The sequence below is a fragment of the Dama dama genome, chromosome 29 (genome assembly GCF_033118175.1).
Source record: "Dama dama isolate Ldn47 chromosome 29, ASM3311817v1, whole genome shotgun sequence".
NCBI lineage: Eukaryota > Metazoa > Chordata > Mammalia > Artiodactyla > Cervidae > Dama > Dama dama.
The window spans coordinates 47,011,061-47,037,211 of NC_083709.1; the positions used below are offsets into that span (position 1 = coordinate 47,011,061).

General features: G+C 40.4%; 1 protein-coding gene across 4 annotated transcripts in view; it reads right to left on the reverse strand.

Moving 5' to 3' along the window:
• PDCD1LG2 (programmed cell death 1 ligand 2) overlaps positions 1 to 26,151 on the reverse strand; it is a 108,449-nt gene that overhangs the window by 38,687 nt on the left and 43,611 nt on the right. The window contains exons 6-7 of one of the 4 annotated variants that reach the window (XM_061132718.1): positions 24,883 to 24,932; positions 11,336 to 11,690 (exon numbers count right to left, since the gene is read on the reverse strand). In XM_061132718.1, the coding sequence (XP_060988701.1) occupies positions 11,661 to 11,690; positions 24,883 to 24,932 (80 nt within the window). In that variant the 3' untranslated portion in view covers positions 11,336 to 11,660. Of the gene's footprint in view, positions 1 to 11,335; positions 11,691 to 12,559; positions 13,872 to 24,882; positions 24,933 to 26,151 lie in introns of those variants that run through there. The other 3 variants (XM_061132720.1, XM_061132719.1, XM_061132717.1) reach the window with 3 other exon arrangements.

Consider the following 26,151-nt stretch of genomic DNA (forward strand, 5'->3'; position numbering starts at 1 on the left):
GTCGTCCCCTTCTCCTCCCACCTTCAATCCTTCCCAGCACCAGAGTCTTTTCCAATGAGTCAGTTTGTCGCCTCAGGTGGCCAAAGTATTGGAGTTTCAGCTTCAGCATCAGTCCTTCCAATGAATATTCAGGACTGATTTCCTTTAGGATGGACTGGCTGGATCTCCTTGTAGTCCAAGGACTCTCAAAACTGTTCTCCAACACCACAGTTCAAAAACATTAATTCTTCAGCACTCAGCTTTCTTTATGGTCCAACTCTCACATCCACACATGACTACTGGAAAAACCATAGCCTTGACTAGACAGAGCTTTGTTGGCAAAGTAATGTCTCTACTTTTTAATATGCTGTCTAGGTGGGTCATAGCTTTTCTTTTATAGCCAATAAAGCAGAAGTAGATGTTTTTCTGGAACTCTCTCACTTTTTCAATGATCCAACGGATGTTGGCAATTTGATCTCTGGTTCCTCTGCCTTTTCTAAATCCAGCTTGAACATCTGGAAGTTCACAGTTCATGTACTGTTGAAACCTGGCTTGGAGAATCTTGAGCATTACTTTGGTAGCGTGTGAGATGAATGCAATTGTGCAGTAGCTTGAGCATTCTTTGGCATTGCCTTTCTTTGGAATTGGAATGAAAACTGACCTTTTCCAGTGGCCACGGCTGAGTGTTCCAAATTTTCTGGCATATTGAGTGATGCACTTTCACAGCATCATCTTTTAGGATTTGAAATAGCTCAACTGGAATTCTATTACCTCCACTAGCTTTGTTCATAGTGATGCTTCCTAAGGCCCACTTGACTTCACATTCCAGGATGTCTGGCTCTAGGTGAGTGATCACACCATTGTGATTATCTGGGTCATGAAGATCTTTTTTGTATAGTTCTTCTGTGTATTGATGCCACCTCTTCTCAATATCTTGTGCTTCTGTTAGACCCATACTATTTCTGTCCTTCATTGTCCCCATCTTTGCATGAAATGTTCCCTTGGTATCTCTAATTTTATTGAAGAGATTTCTAGTCTTTCCCATTCTAACGTTTTCCTCTATTTCTCTGCATTGATCGCTGAGGAAGGCTTTCTTATCTCTCCTTGCTATTCTTTTGAACTCTGCATTCAAACGGGTATGCCTTTCCTTTTCTCCTTTGCCTTTTGCTTCTCTTCTTTTCACAGCTATTTGTAAGGCCTCCTCAGACAACCATTTTGCCTTTTTGCATTTCTTTTCCTTGGGGATGGTCTTGATCCCTGCCTCCTGTACCATGTCACAAACCTCCATCCATAGTTCTTCAGGCTCTCTGTCTATCAGATCTAATCCTTTGAATTTGATGTCATTTCCACTGCATAATAGTAAGGGATTTGATTTAGATCATACCTGAATGGTCTAATGGTTTTCCCTTTCTTCAATTTAAGTCTGAATTTGGCAATAAGCAGTTCATGATCTGAGCCACAGTCAGCTCCCAGTCTTGTTTATGTTGACCATATAGAGCTTCTCCATCTTTGGCTGCAAAGAATATAATCAATCTGATTTCAGTATTGACCATCTAGTAATGTCCATGTGTAGAGTCTTCTCTTGGGTTGTTGGAAGAGGGTGTTTGCTATTACCAGTGCATTCTCTTGGCAAAACTCTCTTAGCCTTTGCACTGCTTCATTCTGTACTCCAAGGCCAAACTTGCCTGTTACTCCAGGTATCTCTTGATTTCCTACTTTTGCATTCCAGTCCCATATAATGAAAAGGACATGTTTTTGGGTGTTAGTTCTAAAAAGTGTTGTAGGTCTTCATAGAACCGTTCAACTTCAGCTTCTTCAGCATTACTGGTTGGGGCATAGACTTGGATTACTGTGATTTTGAATGGTTTCCTTGGAAACAAACAGAGATCATTCTGTTGTTTTTGAGATTGCACCCAAGAACTTCATTTTGGACTCTTTCGTTTACTATGAGGGATACTCCATTTCTTCTAAGGGATTTTGCCCACAGTAGTAGATACAATGGTCATCTGAAGTAAATTCACTCATTCCAGTCCATTTTAGCTCACTGATTCCTAAAATGTCAATGTTCACTCTTGCCATCTCCTGTTTGACCACTTCCAATTTACATTGATTCCAGGTTCCTATGCAATATTGTCCTTTAGAACATCAGACTTTACTTCCATCACCAGTCACATCTGCAACTGGGTGTTGTTTTTGCTTTTTCTCTGTAACTTCATTCTTTCTCCATCTTTGGCTGCATCATTGATGTTTTTGAACTGTGCTGTTGGAGAAGACTCTTGAGAGTCCTTTGGACAGCAAGGAAATCCAACCAATCAATCCTAAAGGAAATCAGTCCTGAATATGCATTGGAAGGATTGATGCTGAAGCCGGAGCTCCAATATTTTGGCTACCTGATGCGAAGAACTGACTCATTTGAAAAGACTCTGATGCTGGGAAGGATTGAAGAAGGGAGAGAAGGGGAAGACAGAGGATGAGATGGTTGGATGGCATCACAGACTCAATGGACATGAGTTTGAGTAAACTCTGGGAGTAGGTGATGGACAGGGAAGCCTGGCATGCTGGAGTCCATGGGTTGCAAAGAGTCGGACATGACTGAGTGATTGAAGTGAACTGAACTGAACTTCATTCTTTCCTTAGATATGTCTCCACTGTTCTCCAGTAGCATATCGGGCACCTCCCGACCTGGGGAGTTTATCTTTCAGTGTTCTATCTTTTTCTCTTTTCATACTGTTCATGGGATTCTCAAGGCAAGAATACTGAAGTGGTATTGCATTTGGGTTTGGGTTCTAGGACTTTGCAGATGAATAAACATCCAGCTCCTATTCCTAGGTATGATGCAGGCTTTTGGAGAAAACCAAACACATATGTAATTACAAGTACCATGTGGTGTAAGCTTGACTGTATTACAAGACTAGGACCAAGGGCAACCTGCAGAATCTTGAGGTCTAGTTCTTCTATGTGATGTGAGCTTTTATTGTGTACTTTACTTGGCTTATATGTAAAGTGGAGACAAGACTAGCCTCTGTTTCATTGAACTGTAAAGGTTAAATAATGTGATACATGTAAAGCCATTAGAACTATGTCTGGCACATGGTATGAAAGTTAGCTACAATGATAAACAATTAACCTCATGATGGCTACTGACACTATGACATTGGTTATCTATTGTTTCAAGCTCAACAAAAGGAATAATGTATAGCCCAAACCCTCCCCCACACTTTAACACATCTAAATGCCATAGAGGTAGGAAATACATCATCAGAAAAGGCAGGATGATCAACTTTTGAAAATGTGATATTTTGGAAGTATTTTTCCTTAGGGTCTTATGTGAGAGCAATACTTTTCTTAGAATAGGCTTCTGACATCTTGTGCTATATATTCTAGAAGCCCGGAGAAACATCTGGGCATTTCCAACATCTCAGCACAAATGACATCACTAGGATTCTTATCCATCTAAGCCAACATCTGGCAGATACGAGGGTTACATTCATCTTTGGCTTCTCAGCCTAGTGGTGAGCGACAAAGACCATAATTTAGCCATCTTAAATCACCAGAGGCTTGTGGATAGTAAGAGCTCATCAACTGCTGACTGATTAAATAACTGGCTTTGATGGTAGACATTGGTTTTCCTCTCCAGCATCCATTTATAACTTGGGGTCCTACCATAGTCCACAATTTCAGTTCACATGTACTGAGTGGAAAAAAGGGGCAATGCCAAATAAAGTTCAAACTACATTACAATTGTGCTCATTTCACATGCCAGCAAGGTTATACTCAAAATCCTTCAAGCTAGGCTTTAGCAGTATGTGAACCAAGAATTTCCAGATGTACAGGCAAGGTTTTGAAGAGACAGAGGAACCAGAGATCAAATTGCCAACATTTGTTGGATAATGGGGAAAGTAAGAGAGTTCTAGAAAAATATCTACTTCTGCTTCATTGATTACACCAAAGCCCTTGTCTGTGTGGATCACAACAAAGTGTAGAAAATTCTTAAAGAAATGGGAATACCAAATCACTTTACCTGTCTCCTGAGAAACTTGCATGTGAGTCAATTGGCAAGAGCTAGAATTGAAGGTGGAACAACTGACTGGTTCAAAACTGGGAAAGGAGTACGTCAAGGCTGTATATTGTCATCCTGTTTATTTAACTTATATGCAGAGTACATCATGCAAAATGCTGGGCTGAATGAATCACAAGCTGGAATCAAACTGTTGGGAGAAATATTAACCACCTCAGATAAACAGATGATGCCACTCTAACGGCAGAAAGTAAAGAAGGACTAAATATCCTCTTGATGAAAGTGAAAGAGGAGACTGAAGAAGCTGGCTTTAAACTCAACATTCAAAAACTGAGATCATGGCATCCGGTCCCATCACTTCATGCCAAATAGATGGGGAAAACGTGGAAGCAGTGACAGATATTATTTTCTTGGGCTCCCAAATCACTGTGGATGGTGACTGAAGCCATGAAATTAAAAGATGCTTGCTCCTTGGAAGGAAAGATATGAGAAACCCAGATAACATATTAAAAAGCAGAGACATCATTTTGCTGACAAATGTCCATATAGTCAAAGCTATGGTTTTTCCAGTAGTCATGTATAGATGTGAGGGCTGGACCATTAAGAAGGCTGAACTTCAAATAATTGATACTTCTGAATTGTGGTGCTGGAGAAGACTTTTGAGAGTCCCTTGGACTGCAAAGAGGTCAAACCAGTCAATCCTAAAGGAAGTTAATCCTGAATATTCACTGAAAGGACTGATGCTGAAGCTCCAATACTTTGGCCACTTGATTCAAAGAGCTGACTCATTGAAAAAGACCCTGATGCTGGGAAAGATCAAAGGAAAAAGAAGGGGGTGGCAGAAGATGAGACAGTTAGATAGCATCACTGACTCAATGGACATGAATCTGAGCAAACTCTGTGAGATCGTGGAGAACAGAGGAGCCTGGCATGCTGCTGCAGTCCATGGGATCACAAAGAGTCAGACATGACTTAGTGACTCAACAACAACAACAGTTGAGTGGAGCTCCAAACTTAAGACATCACTCACATATTCTTTTTCTTCTAGTGATAGGTTTAGGAGAGGGCACATGACATAAACTTGTCTAGAGTTAATACATGAATTGCTGCAAATGCTGGCAAAATGGCTTTTTGTGTGTGTGTGTGTAGATTTGAACATGGAAGGTTTAATAACTACTGCAACCACCTTGTGATCACAAAGGGAGATGATTTTCAAATGTAGAGTCAACAAAAAGGCAACAGAGTGAAGAGATAGTGGAGAGATACAGAAGATACTGTTAGATGTCTCTGCCCAACTTAACTTTGGCGGCACCTTTGACTCTTCAGTTAACATAAGCTGACACGTTCTGCTTTTTAATTTAAGCCAGTTTGCATCAGACATTCTTTTGCTTGTAACCAAGTGATATAACTTCTTCTGCAAAGTGCATGTTAAAATAAGTTAATTTTGTTCTACACTCATGGCCAAAGCAGCTCCTAGTTGCTATTTTTTTACTCAATCAAGAAATGGTTTTCCCAGTAGTCATGTATGGATGTGAGAGTTGGACTATAAAGAAAGCTGAGTGCTGAAGAATTGATACTTTTGAACTGTGGTATTGGAAAAGACTCTTGAGAGTCCCTTGGCCTGCAAGGAAATCCAACCAGTCCATCCTAAAGGAAATCAGTCCTGAATATTCATTGGAAGGACTGATGTTGAAGCTGAAACTCCAATACTTTGAACACCTGATGCGAAGAGCTGACTCACTGGAAAAGACCCTGATGCTGGGAAAGATTGAAGGTGGGAGGAGAAGGGGATGACAGAGGATGAGATGGTTGGATGGCATCACTGACTCAATGGACATGAGTCTGAGTAAACTCCGGGAGTTGGTGATGGACAGGGAGGCCTGGCATGCTGCAGTCCATGGGGTTGCAAAGAGTCAGACATGACTGAGTGACTGAACTGAACCGAGTGAATCAAGAAATACATAATGGGCTCTTGTTATGTGGTGAGATGTCACCAAGTTTAAGCAAGTTCCTTGTCCTACAATTCAATTGGAATTCATCATCTCTGTATTTTCCTCTCACAAGGAATACATCTCCTTTACCCAGGTAAGTTTTGATCCAGAAACGAGATCCTTTGAACTGTTCTTGGTTCTAAGCCTACCTTCCTCTACTCTGCCCAGCTGGTGGTAGGGCTCTGATTCAGCAAACCTTCTTTACCAGCCTTCTTTGCCAGCTGGCTTCCTGTTTAATAAATGGGAAGCCTTAGGGACTGGAATGTGGGGGCAGGGGGAGAATTCCTTCCTATTTCTAGTTCCTGAGTGTGTCGTAGCAGCACACAGCAGAAAGGGAACTGTTCTCTGCAGTTCTAATATTGGGTTTCCTTGGTATCACTTCTTACTCTTTCTGCCTTCTAATATTTTTATAACCAATTCCTTATATGAAATACACTGTTTTTCTGATTGAACCCTGGCTGATACAGTATTTGATACTAGGAGTGGTCTCAGGAAACAGACTTTCAAATGAGGAATCTGGATTCATTTGCTTTGCACTGAGAGCTAAGCTCTTCACCAATGGACGATGGGAAGTGGTAATTTATGAAATGTGATGACATCATGATTTATTGATGACAGATGACATCATCATCTGTTCTTCTTAGGTTTAATGCCACTGGGCAGCTGGCTTTAGATCAAGTAACTGCTGTATGTGATCATTATGGTAGAGAAGATGACTATAAGGAATGTAAGGTGAAATGGCTACTTCTGATGCTGATATGGTGCTTGCAGGAAAAAAATTACAAGCTCATATCTTTCAACTCAAATCATCTTCAGGGCATCAGAGGGCTCCTAAGGCTGCCCCTAAGAGTATCTCTTATTCCCTCTACATATAGAAGATATATCTAAAACATTCACACCCAAACTAAGCATCCACATACTGGCCAAGTCTCACATGTCAAAGTTTAGGCAGTAATTTGGAAGGTATAGGACTGAGGAATGGAAACATTTGAGTGAACTTGGATGAAGCTGAAAATATTGAATCTCCCAAGTATCCTTGAGCTTCCTTTGAATAAGCCTCTATTTCCTATTTGATGATACTAGCCTTCCTTTGCTTGAAAATCTGTAATGACTATATATGGAGCAGTTGCCTTGCATGGAGATCCCTATTCATTTTAAACTCCTTTGCTCCCAACTTTCATGGCCTTCAGTCTTTTATCTGGAGTCAGATCCCAGCCTGCTTAGGGAGAGAAGGGCACAGTCTTGTTCAGGAGGAAGAGGGTTATACTCCAAAAGAATAGCAAGATTTGGTCAAATTTATATTAGAAGAAACATATCTAATATAACAGAGGGTGGATTCTAAGGTATCAGACCAAGGTGAACAGAACATAACATTGGGTTGGGGCCAAATTTAGGTAGCCTTGATATAATACACTTTCCATAGATTTTTGGACTTAATGCTATGGTAAACTGTTACAATAGTAGCCCCCAGAGAATCATGCCACTCTGTATATTGTGCCCTTATGTAACCCCTTCCACAATGGTTTTTGGCATAGTTGTCTGACTTGCTTTGGCCAATGAGACTGGAACAAATTTGATGCAAACAGAAACCTGTAAAACTTTTGCATGTTGAGGCTTGCCTTCTTTTTTCCTATTCTGGACCAGCTTCCACATTGATGAAGCCTGATTAACCTGCTGGAGACACAAGGCCCACTAGCAATCAGCAGCAACTCCAAGACACGTAAGGCCAGTTGAGACCAGCATCTTTCAGCCAATCTGTCAAGCCACCAGACTGACTGCAAACACATGAGTAAGCCCAGCTGACATGTAAGGAAGAAATGCCCCAGTTGAGTCCAACCCAAATTACTAACCTACAAAAATCATGAAAACATATGATAAACATAAGCCACTAAGTTTTGTTATACAGCAAAAGCTAGGTAAAACAAATGTATTAGTTTGAGCAGCTGGGAGTGGCTCAGTTGGCTTGGCTCAGAAACCTATGTTCAACAATACATTCAATGATATCAACTTGATAGAATTTCTCTGGAATAATGTATAGAAAGGATTCTAATGGCTTCATTTCAGTTCAGTTCAGTCGCTCAGTCGTGTCCGACTCTTTGCGAACCCATGAATCACAGCACACCAGGCCTCCCTGTCCATCACCAATGCCAGGAGTTTACTCAAACTCATGCCTATCGAGTTGGTGATGCCATCCAGCCATCTCATCCTCTGTTGTCCCCTTCTCCTCCTGTCCCCAATCCCTCCCAGCATCAGGGTCTTTTCCAATGAGTCAACTCTTCATATGAGGTGGCCAAAGTATTGGAGTTTCAGCTACAGCATCAGTCCTTCCAATGAACACCCAGGACTGGTCTCCTTTACGATGGACTTGTTCGATCTCCTTGCAGTCCAAGGGACTCTCAAGAGTCTTCTCCAATACCACAGTTCAAAAGCATCAATTCTTTGGCACTCAGCTTTCATCACAGTCCAATTCTCACATCCATACATGACCACTGGAAAAACGATACCCTTGACCAGACGGACCTTTGTTGGCAAAGTAATGTCTCTGCTTTTTAATATGCTATCTAGGTTGGTCATACCTTTCCTTCCAAGGAGTAAGTGTCTTTTAATTTCATGGCTGCAATCACCATCTGCAGTGATTTTGGAGCCCAAAAAAATAAAATCTGACACTGTTTCCACTGTTTCCCCATCTATCTCCCATGAGGTGATGGGACCAGATGCCATGATCTTCGTTTTCTGAATGTTGAGCTTTAAGCCAACATTTTTCACTCTCCTCTTTCCCTTTCATCAAGAAGCTTTTTAGTTCCTCTTCACTTTCAGCCATAAGGGTGGTGTCATCTGCATATCTGAGGTTATTGATATTTCTCCCGGCAATCTTGATTCCAGCTTGTGCTTCTTCCAGCCCAGCATTTCTCATGATGTACTCTGCATATAAGTTAAATAAGAAGGGTGACAATATACAGTCTTGACGTATTCCTTTTCCTATTTGGAACCAGTCTGTTGTTCCATGTCCAGTTCTAACTGTTGCTTCCTGACCTGCATACAGGTTTCTCAAGAGGCAGGTCAGGTGGTCTGGTATTCCCATCTCTTTCAGAATTTTCCACAGTGTGTTGTGATACACAGTCAAAGGCTTTGGCATAGTCAATAAAGCAGAAATAGATGTTTTTCTGGAACTCTCTAACTTTTTCGATGATCCAGCGGATGTTGGCAATTTGATCTCTGGTTTCTCTGCCCATTCTAAAACCAGCTTTAACATCTGGAAATTCACGGTTCACGTATTTTGAATGGCTTAATGGAGTAATATATCATGTAACCTATGTGTCTTTCCTCACCTTGAAAGGGTCCAAGGAGTGTTTCCCTCATTAAAGCATTGAGAAATGTGTTAGTGAGGGAGCCCCAGCAACCTTGAATACCTCCAAGGAGCTGTTTTCTGTAGGCCAAAGTTGATGCTGGGTAATGCTGCCACTGAGATGGGCTTCCTGATTTCAATGGAGATGAAATCTGGATCCCAGAGTGGGGGGTGGGGCGGTGGGTGGCTGGCCTACCAAAACACTACTTGACCCATATGATAGAAATTTGACTTAGCACAATTGAGAATCAGCTTCTTACCCAGTTCCTAGACCCAACCAGTTCACAGATCTGAATTTCCTGGTTGAAGAGGAAAATTAGACCCTTAAGAAAGGACTGTGCAACAATGCTGCAAATACTTAGCAGAGGTCTTCCTCTAAAATATCCCTAAAGGGACATAGTCATTTACTAAGGTGTCTGTGCACTGGGAGAAATGGAAATACCCAAACTTTTCAGGGATTCCAAAACACTGCTCTGAAATCACACTAATCCTTAGGAGCCCCAAATACCACTGTGATCTAATGGTCAAAATAGGGGCCTAGAGTGATCAGGTGATAAACAAAGTTTGGGCCCAAATCCAGCTCATCATGGATCTGTGACCCATGCATCCATTAAAAATGATAATTAGGAAACCTAGTCAGCAACGTATTTGTGGTTTTACTCATGCGTGCTCAGTCGCTTCAGTCATGTCTGACTCTCTGAGACCCTATGGGCTGTAGCCTGCCAGGCTCCTCTGTTCATGGGATTCTCCAGGAGAAAATACTCGAGTGGGTAGCCATGCCCTGCTCAGGGGGATCTTCCCAACCCAAGGACTGAACATCTCTTATGTCTCCTGCATTTGCAGGCAGGTTCTTTACCACTAGCACCACCTGGGAAGCTCATCTGTGAACTTATGTACAATGATGGATTTGAAAAAAGGACAGAAAATGACATGTTAACAACTATACCGAGATGATGTACAAGTCTGGGCAAAGCAAATGCTAACAGCAAAAATGAAAATACTTGCTGGATGATGGCGTCATAGGTGATTTTTGCTTGTTTGGCCTTTCTTAAGTCCTCAAACTCTCCCAAATGCTGTTTTTGCTTTCTTTGTAAAAGGGACTTTTTTTTTTTTTTTTAAGACTTAGAACTCATTTAGCTCTTCTTCTTTGAGGATTACTGTTGTACAACTTTCTGGCCAATCATATTAACGTAATGGCAAGTAAGAACGTTAAGTGTAGCCACTCTGTCCAGTGTTGTAATGAGTTTCAGAGCCAGTCATGCATAAGGCATTGATTACATACAAGATACTGCAGGAATGACAAAATGTCACTCTTTCTCGGCCCTCTAAGAGCATATAGTCTCAGGGGACGATATAAAATGTGCTCAAATCCATATGATTCAAAACTGAAAAAAGATAACTGTTTCAGAGAGGGACAAAGAAAACACTGCTGTGCTCAAAGTAAAGAGAGCTCATATTCAGCAGGGAAAAAAAAACAAACAAACAGAAAATATTCACTGGCAGAACTGCCATCTAAAGAAAGCATAGGGTTTTGTGAAGGCAAATTGAGGCCCCAGAAAAGAGGTGTTCTGGGTGCAGGGGACAGCACAAGGCATACTGGAGGACTGGAGAGCCCCTTGACTTAGCTGGGGTATGTGGCATGTACAGGAGAGCTTGGGGACAAAACCTCTTGGCTGGAAATCCTTGGAGCACAGCTCACTTCTCCCTTAGGGTTAGGATTTAGGAGAAATATCCTGCAGACAGACGAGCTTAACAGTGTCCAGACATTGCCCATTTAGCAAGAAATAGTGGCTGGTACATAGGGGGATTACCAGTGGTACTTGTCATTTAACAGGTACTTACCATGTGCTGTACATGCTAAGTGCCTGATAAAGGAAGATGCTAACTGCCTTTTTTATATTACAGTTGGGCCTTCATATTGAGTTTCCACATCCAACTGAGGATTGAAAATATCAGAAAAGAATTGCAGAAAATTCCAAAAAGCAAAACTTAAATACGCTGTTCAACTATTACATAGCATTTGTATTGTAGTTACAACTATTTTACTTAAGCACTTACTGATTGGGTCTTATAAGTAATCTGCAGATGATTTAAAGTATATGGAAGAACATGAATAGATTACACAAAAATATGGCACCATTTTATACAAGGGACTTGAGCATCCACAGATTTGGTATCCAAGGGAGTCCTGGAGCCAATTCCCTGCAGATACCGAGGGAGGACTGTATTCATCTTTTAGATAAGGAAACTGAGGCTTAGAGATCAGATGATATGTGCAAAGTTGTGTAATTCATATACAGTTGAGGTGGGTTTGGAATCTCTGCCATCAGAGCCTGTCTTCTACCTCCTGTAGTGCCTGTTTGGAAACAGTAAGAGTGAAATTAATTCTAGACCAGGAAGAAGGACTACAGGGTGTATGTAACCAGTAAAATTCCACCTTAAATCCCATCCAGTAGGAAATAAGGACACATGGTGGGGTGTAATGAATATGGTTCCATTGTTCTAGTTCTATCCTTTCCAAGCTAACCAGGCAGCCTTAGCCAAATTTCTTAACCTCTCTGTGCCTCAGTTTCCTTATCTTTAAAATGGAGACATAAATAGTGCCTTTCTTAGAGGGTTTTGAGAGAATTCATTTTAATAATATGTATAAAATGCCAGACCACCTCAGTAGGAAGTACTTGGTAAATGTTAATCATTATGGTTGTTAGGCTGTAGTGCAGAGCATTTCTCACACTAGGACGCAATGCCTAGTGGTCTTCTTCCCCAAAGAACCCTGAATTTTGGGATACTGGAGCTAGGGAGCCCTGTCCCAATTTGGTGTTTAAGAAAATAACCCTGATCTAGGACTAAAGATGGTGGTATTTTGACAGAAGCCATTATTCCACCAGGTTCCTATAGAGTTAAATATTACCACCCAAAGATGCAGCAAGCCAATCACATATCAGTGGAGATGTGTAGCCCACATGGACAGACCTGCTTCCTCAGGGAGAAGGTCCTGTTTGCCTGCTCTGACATCTGCACAATTAGGAGGTGCTGCTTCCCCAGCAGGGGCCCCAGACCAACACATGGGACCTGGGAGACAGCCCTGGGACCTGCCCTTCTAAATTAGGCATTCGGGTGTGCTGCAAAGGCTTTTACACCTATGGGAGCCAACTGGCCTGATGGAATGTTAAACTCACTAGATGGGCCCTGAGGAAATCACTTAGCCAAAAGCAGAACATCTGGAACATTTTGAAGAACTGAGTTTTATTCTTCAATGGTATTCTTTGATTTTGAACAGAAGAAACTAAGATGTTACATAATTGTCTGTTACTTTTACCCCCCTTCATTCTCATTAACCTAAAATTATTCTTAAGTCTGTGCATCAGTTAAAAGAGTTTGCTTGAAGCCCGTTCATCATGTTATGCTTGATAATGTTTACATTTGGATAGTTCATAGGTTAGCTAATGCCTTGAATGTTCTAGCACAAAGACCAAATTGAACATGATCAGCCCGATGGACCACATTCAGCTACCCTCCTCCTTGACACGTGATAATGCAGTCCCATAGGATTTCTAGTACTGACCATCAGAGGCCATAGCTAGTGGCCATCACTCTATCACAGACCTGAAAACTGAGCTACTGAAAGGTTAAGTTTAGAGTCAAAGAGAAGGCTAGGAAAGGAGCCTTAGTTTGGTGCTTTGACCATTATAGCTACTCATCTGAAATTTTTGCAGAAATAGTATATTAGTATGACAAAACTCAAAATGTGTATGATTGGCTTCCAAGGTTAAGAAGACAGGATTTTTTGAAGGAAAGATGTAGTTTGCATTTGCTTTTAAAATACCATTCAACACAGTGCCATTACAAGTTAAAATCAATGCTTTGTGATTTAGATCTCAGAAAAATACTCAATGGTTTTTCTCCACAATCTGTAGTTGACCACTCTGTGTACTTCAATGCTTAAACACTTCATTAAAACAACTCAGATGTTTTCTGGCTTCCTGTAAACCATAAAACATGTCAATTATGGCTTGACTTTGTATAAAGTCCTGTCTGTGAACTCACAGTCTCAACAGGCTTGTTCAGTATCCAGAGGAAACTACACATAAAAATAACTCTACTGGCAATCTTCTGTCCATTTCTGTAACTGGAAACTTCTACTTGTCTCTGCTTCTGGAAACCACTTTGGAAACTTAAGGGGAAATAATTCCCTCTGTTTCCAGTCTGGAAAAAAGAAAGAGCCAGAGGACCCTCAGTGGGGTCCAGGATCCAGTGTGGTTGTTTTCTAAAGTGCAGTAGTGTGTGCATGGAGCCACGGGCTGTGGGGGAAGGAGCCCAGATCAGTGGAGGGGCAGTCGCCTGACTTTCCGTTACACGGTGGTAGGTGCTGCCTAGTCGTGCTGCAGTCTCCAGAATAAAGTGCTGGTTTATACAAAGACAATTGAAAAGTACAAACAAGAAGTTCTGCAGGCCAGGGGATTCTTGCTCAGAGTCTAGAAGTTTCTTGAGGATGTCCTATCAGGTCACCCCAGCTCCTGAGACCACAGGTTCAAATCTGGAGAGAAAAGTTCACAAACAGAAAAATCATTTTTCTGACTAGAAAATATACAAACTCTCAAAGTCTGATTGGAGTGAGAAAATTGGAGTTAAAAAAAAAAAAAAAAAAAAAAAGCTCAAAAGGCAGCAGGGCTTAAAGCTTTCTTTCCACACCCTCGACCATTTGCCCTGGTCCAAATCTTTAGTTTCTCTCCCCAGACTGATGGCAAGAAGCTTCTCTCCTCTGTTCTCTGAGCTGCAGGCAGCTGAGCAATACTGGAGCAAAGTTCAAGGGGCTTCCCTATTCAGACCTTTGAGTTCCCCATTGTGTCAGATATTTCTGCTTATTCCTGGAGATGCATTTTTCTCCACCCTGCTCAGCCTGTGCACATCCTAGGACTGCATCACTGGCCTCTCTTTCCTCTGGTTTCCATTCCATTTTTTTCCCTCAAGTCTTGGAGAGGAGATTGCATGGGATAGGAGAGTAAGGTTGGGAGATCTCTTCTTCAGTCACCTCCTGCAGAGGCTGCAGGTTTGTTTTATCCCTCTGTTAAAGCCTACAGCTCTGTGGTCTGCCCTTTCCTCCTGCGGTTCTCACTAGGCTTCTGGAACTGCTCCCTTCCCTTTCCCCTTCAGTTTGAGGATACTGGGCCTCCTGAGACTAGCAAGAGCAGGGACCAGTGTCCATCTGTATCCTTTATCATATCCTTTTATAATGAATGGATAAAACATGTACACTATTTCCCTGAGCCCTGTGAACAGCTCTAGCAAATTAGCTGAACCCAAGAAGAAGCTCGTGAGGACCTCAGATTTATAGCTGATTGGTCAGAAGTACAGGTGACAACCTGAACGTGTACCTGGCATCTGAAGTGGAGTGGGAGCACTCCTGGGAACTGAGCCCTTAACCTGTGGAGTCTCATGCTCTCACCGGTTATTGTAGGACACTCACCGTGTGATGCAGAGAATGGTTTGATGTGGGGAAAACGTCCACACATCTGGTGTCAGATATGCTTGAGTTTGACAGTAGTATGAGAGTAAAAGAGGAATATAGCAGGAAGACTCAAATTTTTTCCTACTCAAAATATATATATGTATGTATATTAAGGGTTATAAGAAAAAAGAAGAAAAAAAATTAGAACCATTGGCATAGGAAAAAGAAAAGGAGACATGTCCATGTTGCTATAATAGAATGCCAAAGCTGTGGTTGGTTCTCTGGTGGAAATTCTTAGAGGAAATACAAGAGACTCAAGTAAAAAAGCAAAACAAAACAAAATGCAGAGGCTGGACCAATTACTATATAGGTATATATAGGAAGCTGGCCTCATATTTTAATATAAGGTATATAGAAGTATATAGAGGTATACAGAAAGAGGTATACAGAGGTATATAGAAAGCTGGCCTCATATTTTAATCTTAATCCAAACTATGGCAATGAGAGCAGTTTTTTGAGTGCCTCATCTCTAATACTTCATTGTGAGACTCTTAGATGACTAATGTGCTTAAGTCATTTTTAAAATTCTCCCATGGCCTACCTGACACAGAGTCTTGCAAATAGCAAACACAATACATGTTTGAGAGTGAATGCATAAATAAATAGTATCATACTGGGGATCACAAGATCTTTTAAATTTTTTTTGTCATTATTTCATCAATAAAGTCACTTAACATGCCTTAAACTCAATCTCATGATCTCTAAAGTAGAGAAGTCAAGCTGCATGGTCTGGATGATCTAATAAAGCATGACTTGGATTATTAGAATAACTTTTTTTTTAAGGAAGCATGACACCTATCTGGCCATAGCAAACACCCTCTCCCAACAACACAAGAGAAAACTCTACACATGGACATCACCAGATGGTCAAAACTGAAATCAGATTGATTATATTCTTTGCAGCCAAAGATGGAGAAGCTCTATACCGTCAGCAGAAACAAGACCAGGAGCTGACTGTGGCTCAGATCATGAACTCCTTATTGTCAAATTCAGACTTAAATTGAAGAAAGTAGGGAAAACCACTAGACTGTTCAGGTATGACGTATATCAAACCCTTTATGATTATACAGTGGAAGTGACAAATAGATTCAAGGGATTAGATCTGATAGACAGAGTGCCTGAAGAACTATGGATGGAGGTTCGTGACATGGTACAGGTGGCAGGGATCAAGACCATCCACAAGAAAAAGAAATGCAAAAAGGCAAAATGATTGTCTAACGAGGCCTTACAAATAGCTGTGAAAAGAAGATAAATGAAAGGCAAAGGAGAAAAGGAAAAATATACCCATTTGAATGCAGAGTTCCAAAGAATAGCAAGGAGAGATAAGAAAGCCTTCCTTAGTGATCAATGCAAAGAAATAGAGGGAAACAATAGAATGGAAAAGACTAGAGAGCTTTTCAAGAAAATTAGAGATATCAAGGGAACATTTCATGCAAAGATGGGCACAATAAAGGACAGAAATGGTATGGACGTAACAGAAGCACACACTATTAAGAGGAGGTGGCAAGAATACACAGAAGAACTATACAAAAAAGATCTTCATGACCCAGATGATCACAATGGTGTGATCACTCACCTAGAGTCAGACACCCTGGAATGTGAAGTCAAGTGGGCCTTAGGAAGCATCACTACGAACAAAGCTAGTGGAGGTGATGGAATTCCAGTTGAGCAACTTCAAATCCTAAAAGATGATGTTGTGAAAGTGCTGCACTCAATATGTCAGCAAATTTGGAAAACTCAGCAGTGGCCATGAGACTGGAAAAGGTCAGTTTTCATTCCAGTCCCAAAGAAAGGCAATGCCAAAGAATGCTCAAACTAATGCACAATTGCACTCATCTCACATACTACCAAAGTAATGCTCAAAATTCTCCAAGCCAGGCTTCAACAGTACGTGAACCGTGAACTTCCAGATGTTCAAGCTGGATTTCGAAAAGGCAGAGGAACCAGAGATCAAATTGCCAACATCTGCTGGATCATCAAAAAGCAAGAGAGTTTCAGAAAAACATCTATTTCTGCTTTACCAACTATGCCAAACACTTTGACTGTGTGAGTCACAACAAACTGTGGAAAATTCTTCAAGACATGGGAATACCAGACCACCTGACCTGCCTCCTGAGAAATCTGTATGCAGGTCAAGAAGTAACACTGAGAACCAGACATGGAACAAAAGAGTGGTTCCAAATCGGAAAGGAGTACATCAACGGTGTATATAGTCACCCTGTTTATTTAACTTATATGCAGAGTACATTATGAGAAATGCTGGACTGGATGAAGCACAAGCTGGAATCAAGACTGTCAGGAGAAATATCAATAACCTCAGACATGCAGATGACACCATACTTATGCCAGAAAGCAAAGATGAACTAAAGTGCCTCTTGATGAAAGTGAAAGAGTGAAAAAGTTGGCTTAAAACTCAACATTCAGAAACCCAAGACCATGGCATCTGATCCCATCACTTCACTGGAAATAGATGAGTAATCAATGGAAACAGTGACAGACTTTATTTTGGGGGGCTCCAAAATCACTGCAGATGGTGACTGCAGCCATGAAATTAAAAGACGCTTGCTTCTTGGAAGAAAAGTTATAACCAAACTAGAGAGCATGTTAAAAGGCAGAGACATTACTTTGCCAGCAAAGGTCCGTCTAGTCAAAGCTTTGGTTTTTCCAGTAATCATGTATGGATGTGAGAGTAGGACCATACAGAAAGTTGATAGCCAAAGAATTGATGTTTATGAACTGTGGTGTTGGAGAAGACTCTTGAGAGTCCCTTGGACAGCAAGGAGGTCCAACCAGTCCATCCTAAAGGAAATCAGTCCTAAATATTCATCAGACAGACTGATGCTGAAGCTGAAGCTCCAATACTTTGGCCACCTGATGTGAAGAACTGAATCATTGGAAAAGACCCTGAGGCTGGGAAAGATGGATGGCAGGAGGAAAAGGGGAAGACAGAGGATGAGATGGTTGGATGGCATTACTGACTCGATGGAGGTGAGTTTGAGGAAGCTCTGGGAGTTGGCGATGGACAGGGCGGCCTGATGTGCTGCAGTCCATGGGGCTGCAAAGAGTCAGACATGACTGAGTGACTGAACTGAACTGAGCTGAACTGATACATATATATGGTATCAGAATTCAGTTCTAATCGACCAGTCATATCCGATTCTTGGTGGTTATACTAAAGTTATACTGGTTGACAGCTTGTTTGCCTGCATAACAAAAAGCCAGAGGCCTGAATAGCCCCACAAGTGAGTCAAGTTAGCTGCAAGGAGAAATTCCACAAATGGAAAGAGTAGTATACCACAGAAGGATTCAGGAAGTCTGGACTAGGACTTGCATCATTAAGTTATAACATAACCTTGTGCAAGTTACCTTGTCTGTTACATCTTTGCAGTATGTGTCCATTCCTTCTTGGTTGCCTGAGCTCGGAATCCGTGAGAGGTAGCTAAGACACTGATACATGTCCTTGAAAGGGAGTAAAAGCGTTTCCCTCCCAAAAGTTGAGAAGGACCCTATGAAGAGCCCTACATAATGCATTTGACTACTGAGATATAGAGAGATGAGTGGGGGATGGTTAACAGGGCTCAAAAAACTCCTTTCTTCATCTAATAGGCACCCCTGGGTACTTAAAACAGTGACACATTGGGGAATTTAAAAATGTATTAAGGTACAAACAGAATTCAGGAAAAATGAAGAAAATAATATGAGGTTCCATCACACAATGATAATTATTATGGACATTTTTTATGATTATGAGCAGTTTAATGTTTTTATTTTTAATGTTTTATGTTTTTGTCTTCATTTTGGGGGGAGAAAGCAGGTGTGGTGGGTATATTAAAAACTTTTTTTAAATAGAGAACTAATTATATGGTGAACTAATTACTTTATCTTTATATGGTGAACTTATACTTTATCCTTTTTTCTTTTTTTATATAGAAAGCATTTTTCCTCAGAAACAGAATGTTAAATGGTAACATACGGTCTATTGTTTCCCTGTTGTATCAGTCAGGATAGACTAGATTATGCTGCAGTAACAAACAACTCTTAAATCTCAATATAATAAATAAAGGTTTATTCTTGCTCATGCTCCATGCCCACCAAGGGTCAGCCAGGCACCCTGTTATTTGTTGTTACTCAGAAACCCAGGCTGATGTAGAAATCACTACCTTGAATGTTTCAGATGAAAACAGAAAATACAGCAAAGCACAGGCTAACTATTATATATTCTACCCCAAAGTAACACACATCACTTATGCTTACATTTAGTTGATCAAAGCAAGTCATATGACCACACTTATGACCTAATTAATCACAGAGAAGTGCAATCCTATTGTGTACACAAGAGCAAGAGATCTAGAAATGTGTGAAATAACACTGATGACTACCACATTCACCATGGAGAAGGATGGGAAAGGGCCATCTCCTTGGCTACATTTAGTTTTATCTGCATTTTTAATTTAATAATATTAAGGTTAAGGCCTTGAAGGTCCATCCTGGGTGATTGAGAAGTCTGGATTTTCACAACAATAGGAACAGGCATTACCTTTCCCAGCATTCCCTAGAAAGTTAGGGGTAGAAACATGGAGTGGAAAACCCAGCCCAGAGCAGCTGTTACTTGAATTACTGAGCCCTTCTGGACACTCTCACAATAATCAGGCCTCACTTCAGTCACTGGTCAGTGAGGCAAAACCAGCAAGCTCTTCCTTTCTTAGGTGGGAAGCAAGAATAATCATTTGAATAAGAAGTATGTGTGACATATATCTCAATGTTCACAGAAGCACTATTTACAATAGACAAACATGGAAGCAACCTAAGTGTCCATTAACTGAAGAATGGATTAAGAAGATACAGTGTGTGTGAGTGTGTGTATACACACACACAATGGAATATTAGCAATAAAAAGAATGAAATGTTGCCATTTGCAGCAACATGGATGGACCCAGAAAATATTATACTTAACGAAGTAAGCCAAAGAAAGACAAATATCTTATGATATCACTTACAAGTGGAATCCAAAAAAATAAAAATAAAAATGAACTTATTTACAAGACAGACTTACAGACATAGAAAACAAACATGATTACCAAAGGGGCAGGACCGAGGGATAAGTTAAGAGCATGGGATTAAGAGATACTACCATATATAAAATAAACAACAAGGATTTACTGTACAGCACAGGGAACTACATTCAGCGTCTTATAATAACCTACAATGGAAAAGAATCTGAAAAACTATATATGTATTACTGAATCATTTTGTTGTACAACTGAAACTAGCACAATACTATAAATCAACTATACTTCAATAAAAATTAAAATCAAATAAATGAAATGAAATCTGTCCAAAGGACATGCTCAGAGCAAGTCCCAAGACTTTATCTTCTGAGATGATAATGAGTAACAATATGAAGGCCCAGGATTGCTCCTGGAAAGCCTAGAACCTAACACTGTCTCCCAGTGGTGGTTTTTGGGGGTGAGGCAGAGCTAGGGTAGCAGCGACTGTGTGTTGGAGAGTGAGAGGCTGGCTCGGCCTAAGAACTTCCAGCGGGCTCTGTCCTCAGACTTCACGAAGCTGACATAGGAGTGGGGGTGACATTGCATCACTTAGCACAGTATTTGGTTGGCCAAAAAGTTCATTCCGGTTTTTCCATATCTTACAAAAAACCCTGAACGAACTTTTTGACCAACCCATTACATTTACTGTGGAAGGAGGTGCAAAGCCTGGGAGAACCTCTAGGTCAGAAGACAGCAAACTTTTTCTGTAAAGGGCCAGATTATAAAAAATTTAGATTTTTATAGGCTATATGGTCTCTGTTGCAATTACTCAACTCTACCATAAGAAGCAGATGAATGGATGGGAAATTAGGGGGAGGGACAATATGAAAACAGAAAGCATGATTAAGTTTTAATAAAAATTTTGTTTACAGAAACAGGTGGGGATTTAACCCCCTGGCCATGGTTTGCCTACTCTTTTTTTTTTTAATTGATACACACCAGTGGGTAGGAGAGTGTTAACTGTGGTTGATTCTCATTAATAGGTGCCTACTACAGTATGACAAATGTTCTAGAAATCATTATAAGTTGTTCTCTTTTAAGCTGGCAAGCTCAACTAAAATTAAACAAGATTTTTTAGTAGCAAGCCTGATTTGGTCAAAATCAGTCACTTTCTTTTAAACTGATCATAGAATAAGCTAAAAGAAGTACAGAAAAACAGAGAAGAAAGCAGACAAAACCAAATACCCAATAGTTTTATTAACAGTAATATCTCACTTCATTTCATTGACTAAGTAGATATAAAATATGTACACTTAGAAGAAGCCAGGAAATAATGCTGTGACCACGCACTTGAGAGTGGTACAGACTGTGTACAATGCAGAGGGAAAAACAAAGAGGGCTGAGCTGCAGAGACAGTTTTACAGACTAAGAAAGGGAGTAGAGTTTAGTGTATAGGCGTGGGCTCTGTACTGGCATACTTGGGTCCATTTTCTGGCCCATGCATTCACTAGTCATACGACCTTGCACAAGTATCTCCTCACCTCTGAGACTGGAGGTGGTGGGGAGGAAGTATATACCTCGTAGGACTACTGTGAAAATTAAATGTACCTCTAGAGTGTTTAGAACAGTGGTCTGGCATTAAAACAATAATAATGCTAACTTATTATTCTATACAAAGGCAGATCCTACAAGAAGTTTGAGTTTGAGTCAGCAAGAAGGAATGAGGAGGGCATTCCAGGCAGGAGACACAACACGAACAAAGGGGCAAAGGTAGGAATGAGCACGGCTTGGGAACAGGAAAGGGAGAAGGATGGCCTGAAAAGCCATGCAAAAGAGCTCAAATCTAGTCAAGAGACAGGAGATTGGCCTGATGATGAAAACAGTGTAGGGGGAATCAGATCTTGCAGTGTGTGCTGCTCCGTTCAAGGGGACTTCCCAAAGCTATCTATACACAGCTATACTTATCTATCTATAGTTCTCATTGGGTATTGGCAATGAAACAAGATATTAGATAAGTCAAATCCAGCTCTTATAATTTGTTCATTTTACTGAGAAGTAAAAAATTTTTTTTCAAAAAATTTGTTTGACTTTATCAAGTAATTTCTTGACTACAAGTTTGGAGTTTTTTTTTACCCCTCTAGATCTACTCAGATATTCATTACTTCAAAATATACAAAGTGGTAGATTCTGATGTCACAGATGCCTTTTGTTACTGAATGGTTGACAGGCAGGGAGTTGAGGGAAAAACATCTTGCTGAAATAAACAAAAAACCTTAAATAGTCTACATGCAAATCTGGAGTGGTAGCTGCATGGATGAGCAGGTATTAGACAAAGTCCTGGTCATTTGGACAACTCCAGTGACCAGAAAATAGATGGCCACATACTTGTATTTTCAAAGACTCAAGGAAGTCTGACAAACTGACTTACTCCGGGCAAGACTGTCTCCCTCATTTCTTGATGCCTGTGATGGTTTATTTTATGTTAATTTGGCTAGACTGCTGTGCCCAGCTATTTGGTGAAATGTTAGTCTAGATGTTGCTCTGAAGGTATTTCGTATAATAGATGTAATTAACATTTACCATCAGCTAACTTTAAATAGATTACCTTCCACAATGTGGGTGGGCTTCATCCAATCAGTTGAAGACCTTAACAGCAATCAGAGAAGGAGGAATTTTGCCTCAAGATTGTAATATAAAAAATCCTACCTTAGTTCCCAACCTGCCAGCCCTACAGATTTCATACTTTTCAGGCTAAGAACCTGCCTGTAATGCAGGAGTCATGGGTTTGATCTCTGGGTTGGGCAGATTCCCTGGAGACAGAAATGGCAACTCACTCCAGTATTCTTGCCTGGGAAATCCCATGGACAGAGGAGCCTGGCGGGCTACAGAAGAGTTGGATGTGACTTAGTGGCTAAACAGCAAGTGGTTCTGTGGTTGTTTTTCTGGAGGAGCATGAAGTGCCCCTCATCCCCAGCAACACATTCCAAGTTTTCTTAGCTGTCCAAACACTTGGTCCCAGATCTCTTCTCTTTCTATCCCTCAAATCAGTATTTCCATATCCTGTTCCCTCTTCTTCCCAGGGGCTATTATTCCAAATGTTAAATCAGTTCTCAATAAAGAGTTAATAACTGATGAGCAACTTTTTAGGGAAGAACTTTAAAAAAAGCATCTACTGAAAATCTAACACATTTGTATCTGCTTTGACAAAACCATAATACATTATACTAAATAAAAATAATTTTTCCTTTAATACTTTGCTAGTGATAAGTCAAACCAAGTTCTATCAACCAAGTTCTATATTTTATGCAGCTCTAAACAAGATTAGAAAGACTTCAATCAATCTGAAAATAACTTTGAACGCAATCAAAACAAGTACTAATAGACCATAAAATAATGTCATATACGCATGTACATGATAAAGATCAATTCCTCAAATAGGTGTTTCTGCCTTCATTACTCAGATTCTAAACTCTTCCCTTATGTTTCTAGGAAAGGACTTGAAAACTGATCGACAGGCTCAATTAACCTACAGGCATGTTTTGTTTAGTTTGTTTGCTATTTGAAATACTTTCAGCTAGCATTTAATAATTAAGATGTTTTATATAAAAATCTGGATTTCTATCTTCTCTGGCAATGTAAGGCTAGTGCTAAACTGACAGGGAAAATGCTCTCCAATTTGTCACAATCCCTCCCCTCCCCCACTCCTTATCTGGTTATACTAGACAGTTGTTACTCATTTCATCACTGGCCTGAACGGCATCTGAGTTTATTACTTCTGTGCTCACATTTTTCACTATTTCTTCCTTATTCTGAGCAGCTGAAGGAGTCACTTATTCAAACATTTTGACCTCATGAAGTTTAGTAAATATTGGGCCTCTCTCATGGGAACTCACCTGGAGGCCAAGGAGATCAATTTATAGGAATACGGGATTTTTGTTTCCCAAGAAACAAATATTTGTATCAGAACTTCCAGTGTTGATCTGAAAGTTGTCTCATGATTCAGAAAAGCTCAGGTAATGGGATGTCAAGCACAGCAGGCTTAGGCTGCATTTCTTCCCTGGCACTGGGTCCAGGAATGAGTCTATAGGGACAGGATATATTTTCAAGAATCTCTTTCAGGGGAGTGGTGGAGACAGGGAGGGTGCAGGAGCCTCTTTTCATTTCATTCTTTTAAGTCGTATTTTGTGCTTATGAACTGCCATGTGTGATAGATAAGCCAAATGCAGACCCTGGTATTTGAACGTTTTCTAGGGTTATTTTCACAATCGGTGTCACTGGAATCTGGGCAATATATTCAAAAGAATTTAAAAGTAAACAGTTCTTAATATTTTGAGCAGCTGAAAATACTAAGTTATTTAGAAATGTCTACGAATTGCCTATCACTATTTTGGTGAACTCATAAAGTCATGTGTGACACCATGTGATCCTTAGATTACAGGCAAAGGCAGCTTTCCCAAGAGAGCCAGAAATACCCATTTTACAATGTGACCTAGATCTGTGAATCTCCAACAGACCACTTCCCCAGTGTCTATGCTTTTTATCCGATGAAGCTGAATGGTTTCAGCAACCCTACTTCTCCTGACCTCTAGATCACATACTCTCCCACAAATTCCAGCTCCAAGCCTTTCAATCTCATGAAGAGGCTTCTACATCTCCAGAAATACCCTTAACCCACAACCCACAGTGTACTTAATGACTAAAAGCCCCAGCTGCTGATTGTGTAACAGTAGACTATCTTCCTTTTGCTGTTAAATTTAACCATGTTTCTAATTTGAGCCCAGATGTCCGTGCATTATTTTCTAGGAGTGCTTAGGAATATAGACAGACTAAAGGCTATATAGTTGTTCTATGGCTATTCAACTGACATCATCTTTATTTTCCAAAAAAGGTATGGAACAATGCAGGATTGCAAGAGAAACTAAATGCCACTTAGCAGGAAGATTCTGCCCAGGCTATTTGCCCTTGGTGCAACAAAGCAGAGGTTTTATTTCTTAATTTAATCTGGAAGAGAAAAGAAGGTGAAACAGAAAAGAAAAATCATGATTACTCACAGCTCTGTCTATTTCTTTCCTTACCATGGTGGCAGATCTTTTTGTTGCATCTGAAAAAGAAAAATTCCAGGGATGGGTTAAGATTAACGAGGAAACTGTTCTGTTTATAGGTGAAATGATGGCAGAACGAAAAGTAAATCCAAATAAATCCACATAGAGAAGAATAAATTTCCACCATGGTTTGAGACTTCAGGCTGGATACAAACTAAAACCACACCCTTAGGAGAAAACTGTGAAGAAAGAAGGCCTCCGCTTACTTCCCATTCCCTTGTCTGCCTAAGCCCCCAGGTCCTCAGAGGCTGAGGGACTGCTAATTTGGGTATTTGGCCCAGGAAATACCTTTGAAATTCTCTCTCTCTGTTTTACTTTAGTCTTGAATGCCACTTCCTTCCTTTCTCCCCTACACAGAGCAGAAGGTCTAATCAATAAATCTGCACTAAGGTGTCATTGACTGATACTGGTTCAAAGTAACTTTGGTAGCAGAAACACAAGTTCACAAGATGGGTTGCTGCTCATCATTGTTTCCGTGGCTTTATCTCTTTATCAAGCCCTGATTTCACATACTCCCTCTTATTCTGTTTTTCTTACAGGGTTCAATACCCATGTCCTGCAGTTGCTTGGGTTCCTGAACTCAGTCCATCCCTAATCTGCTTTTGTTCTGTTTGTCAGCTTCTTAAAAACTCCTTTGTATTCATCCTGACCTTGGCCCAGATTTAGAGAGCTTCTATCCAGTATTGCAATCTCCTCCAAGAGCATTTGTATTTGAAAGGGGTCAATGGCTAAACTATAGGAATTGCCCTTGAATGTTGGAGATTCAGTGAAGGACTCTAATGCCTGAGGTCAGTGCTGTCATTCTCTGTGGTTCTCATGCAAGCATTAGTCAATATATTTGGCCTTTGGTTTAAATCTCTGCAAAGCTCTGGCTCAATCTTTTAGGGCAAAATGTGGTGCAGAGGCTAGTACTGGTGGGCGAGTTGATTATTAACAGTCCACAAGAAGATAGGTATAGAAATAAAGTGCAAACATTAGAAATTTTTATAGTAATTCTTCTAATATGTTAGGTTTTTTATGATCATATTTATTGAAATACCATATTATGTTTATTAAATCCAATAGAAATTAGAAATACTTCTCTATCCCATACAGTAGCTACTAGCCCCATGTGACTATTGAACACTTACAATATGTGAGCACTTAAAATATGACCCAGGACTTGAATTTTTGTTTAATTTAAATAACCACATATGGCCATGTTGTACGGAGCAGGTT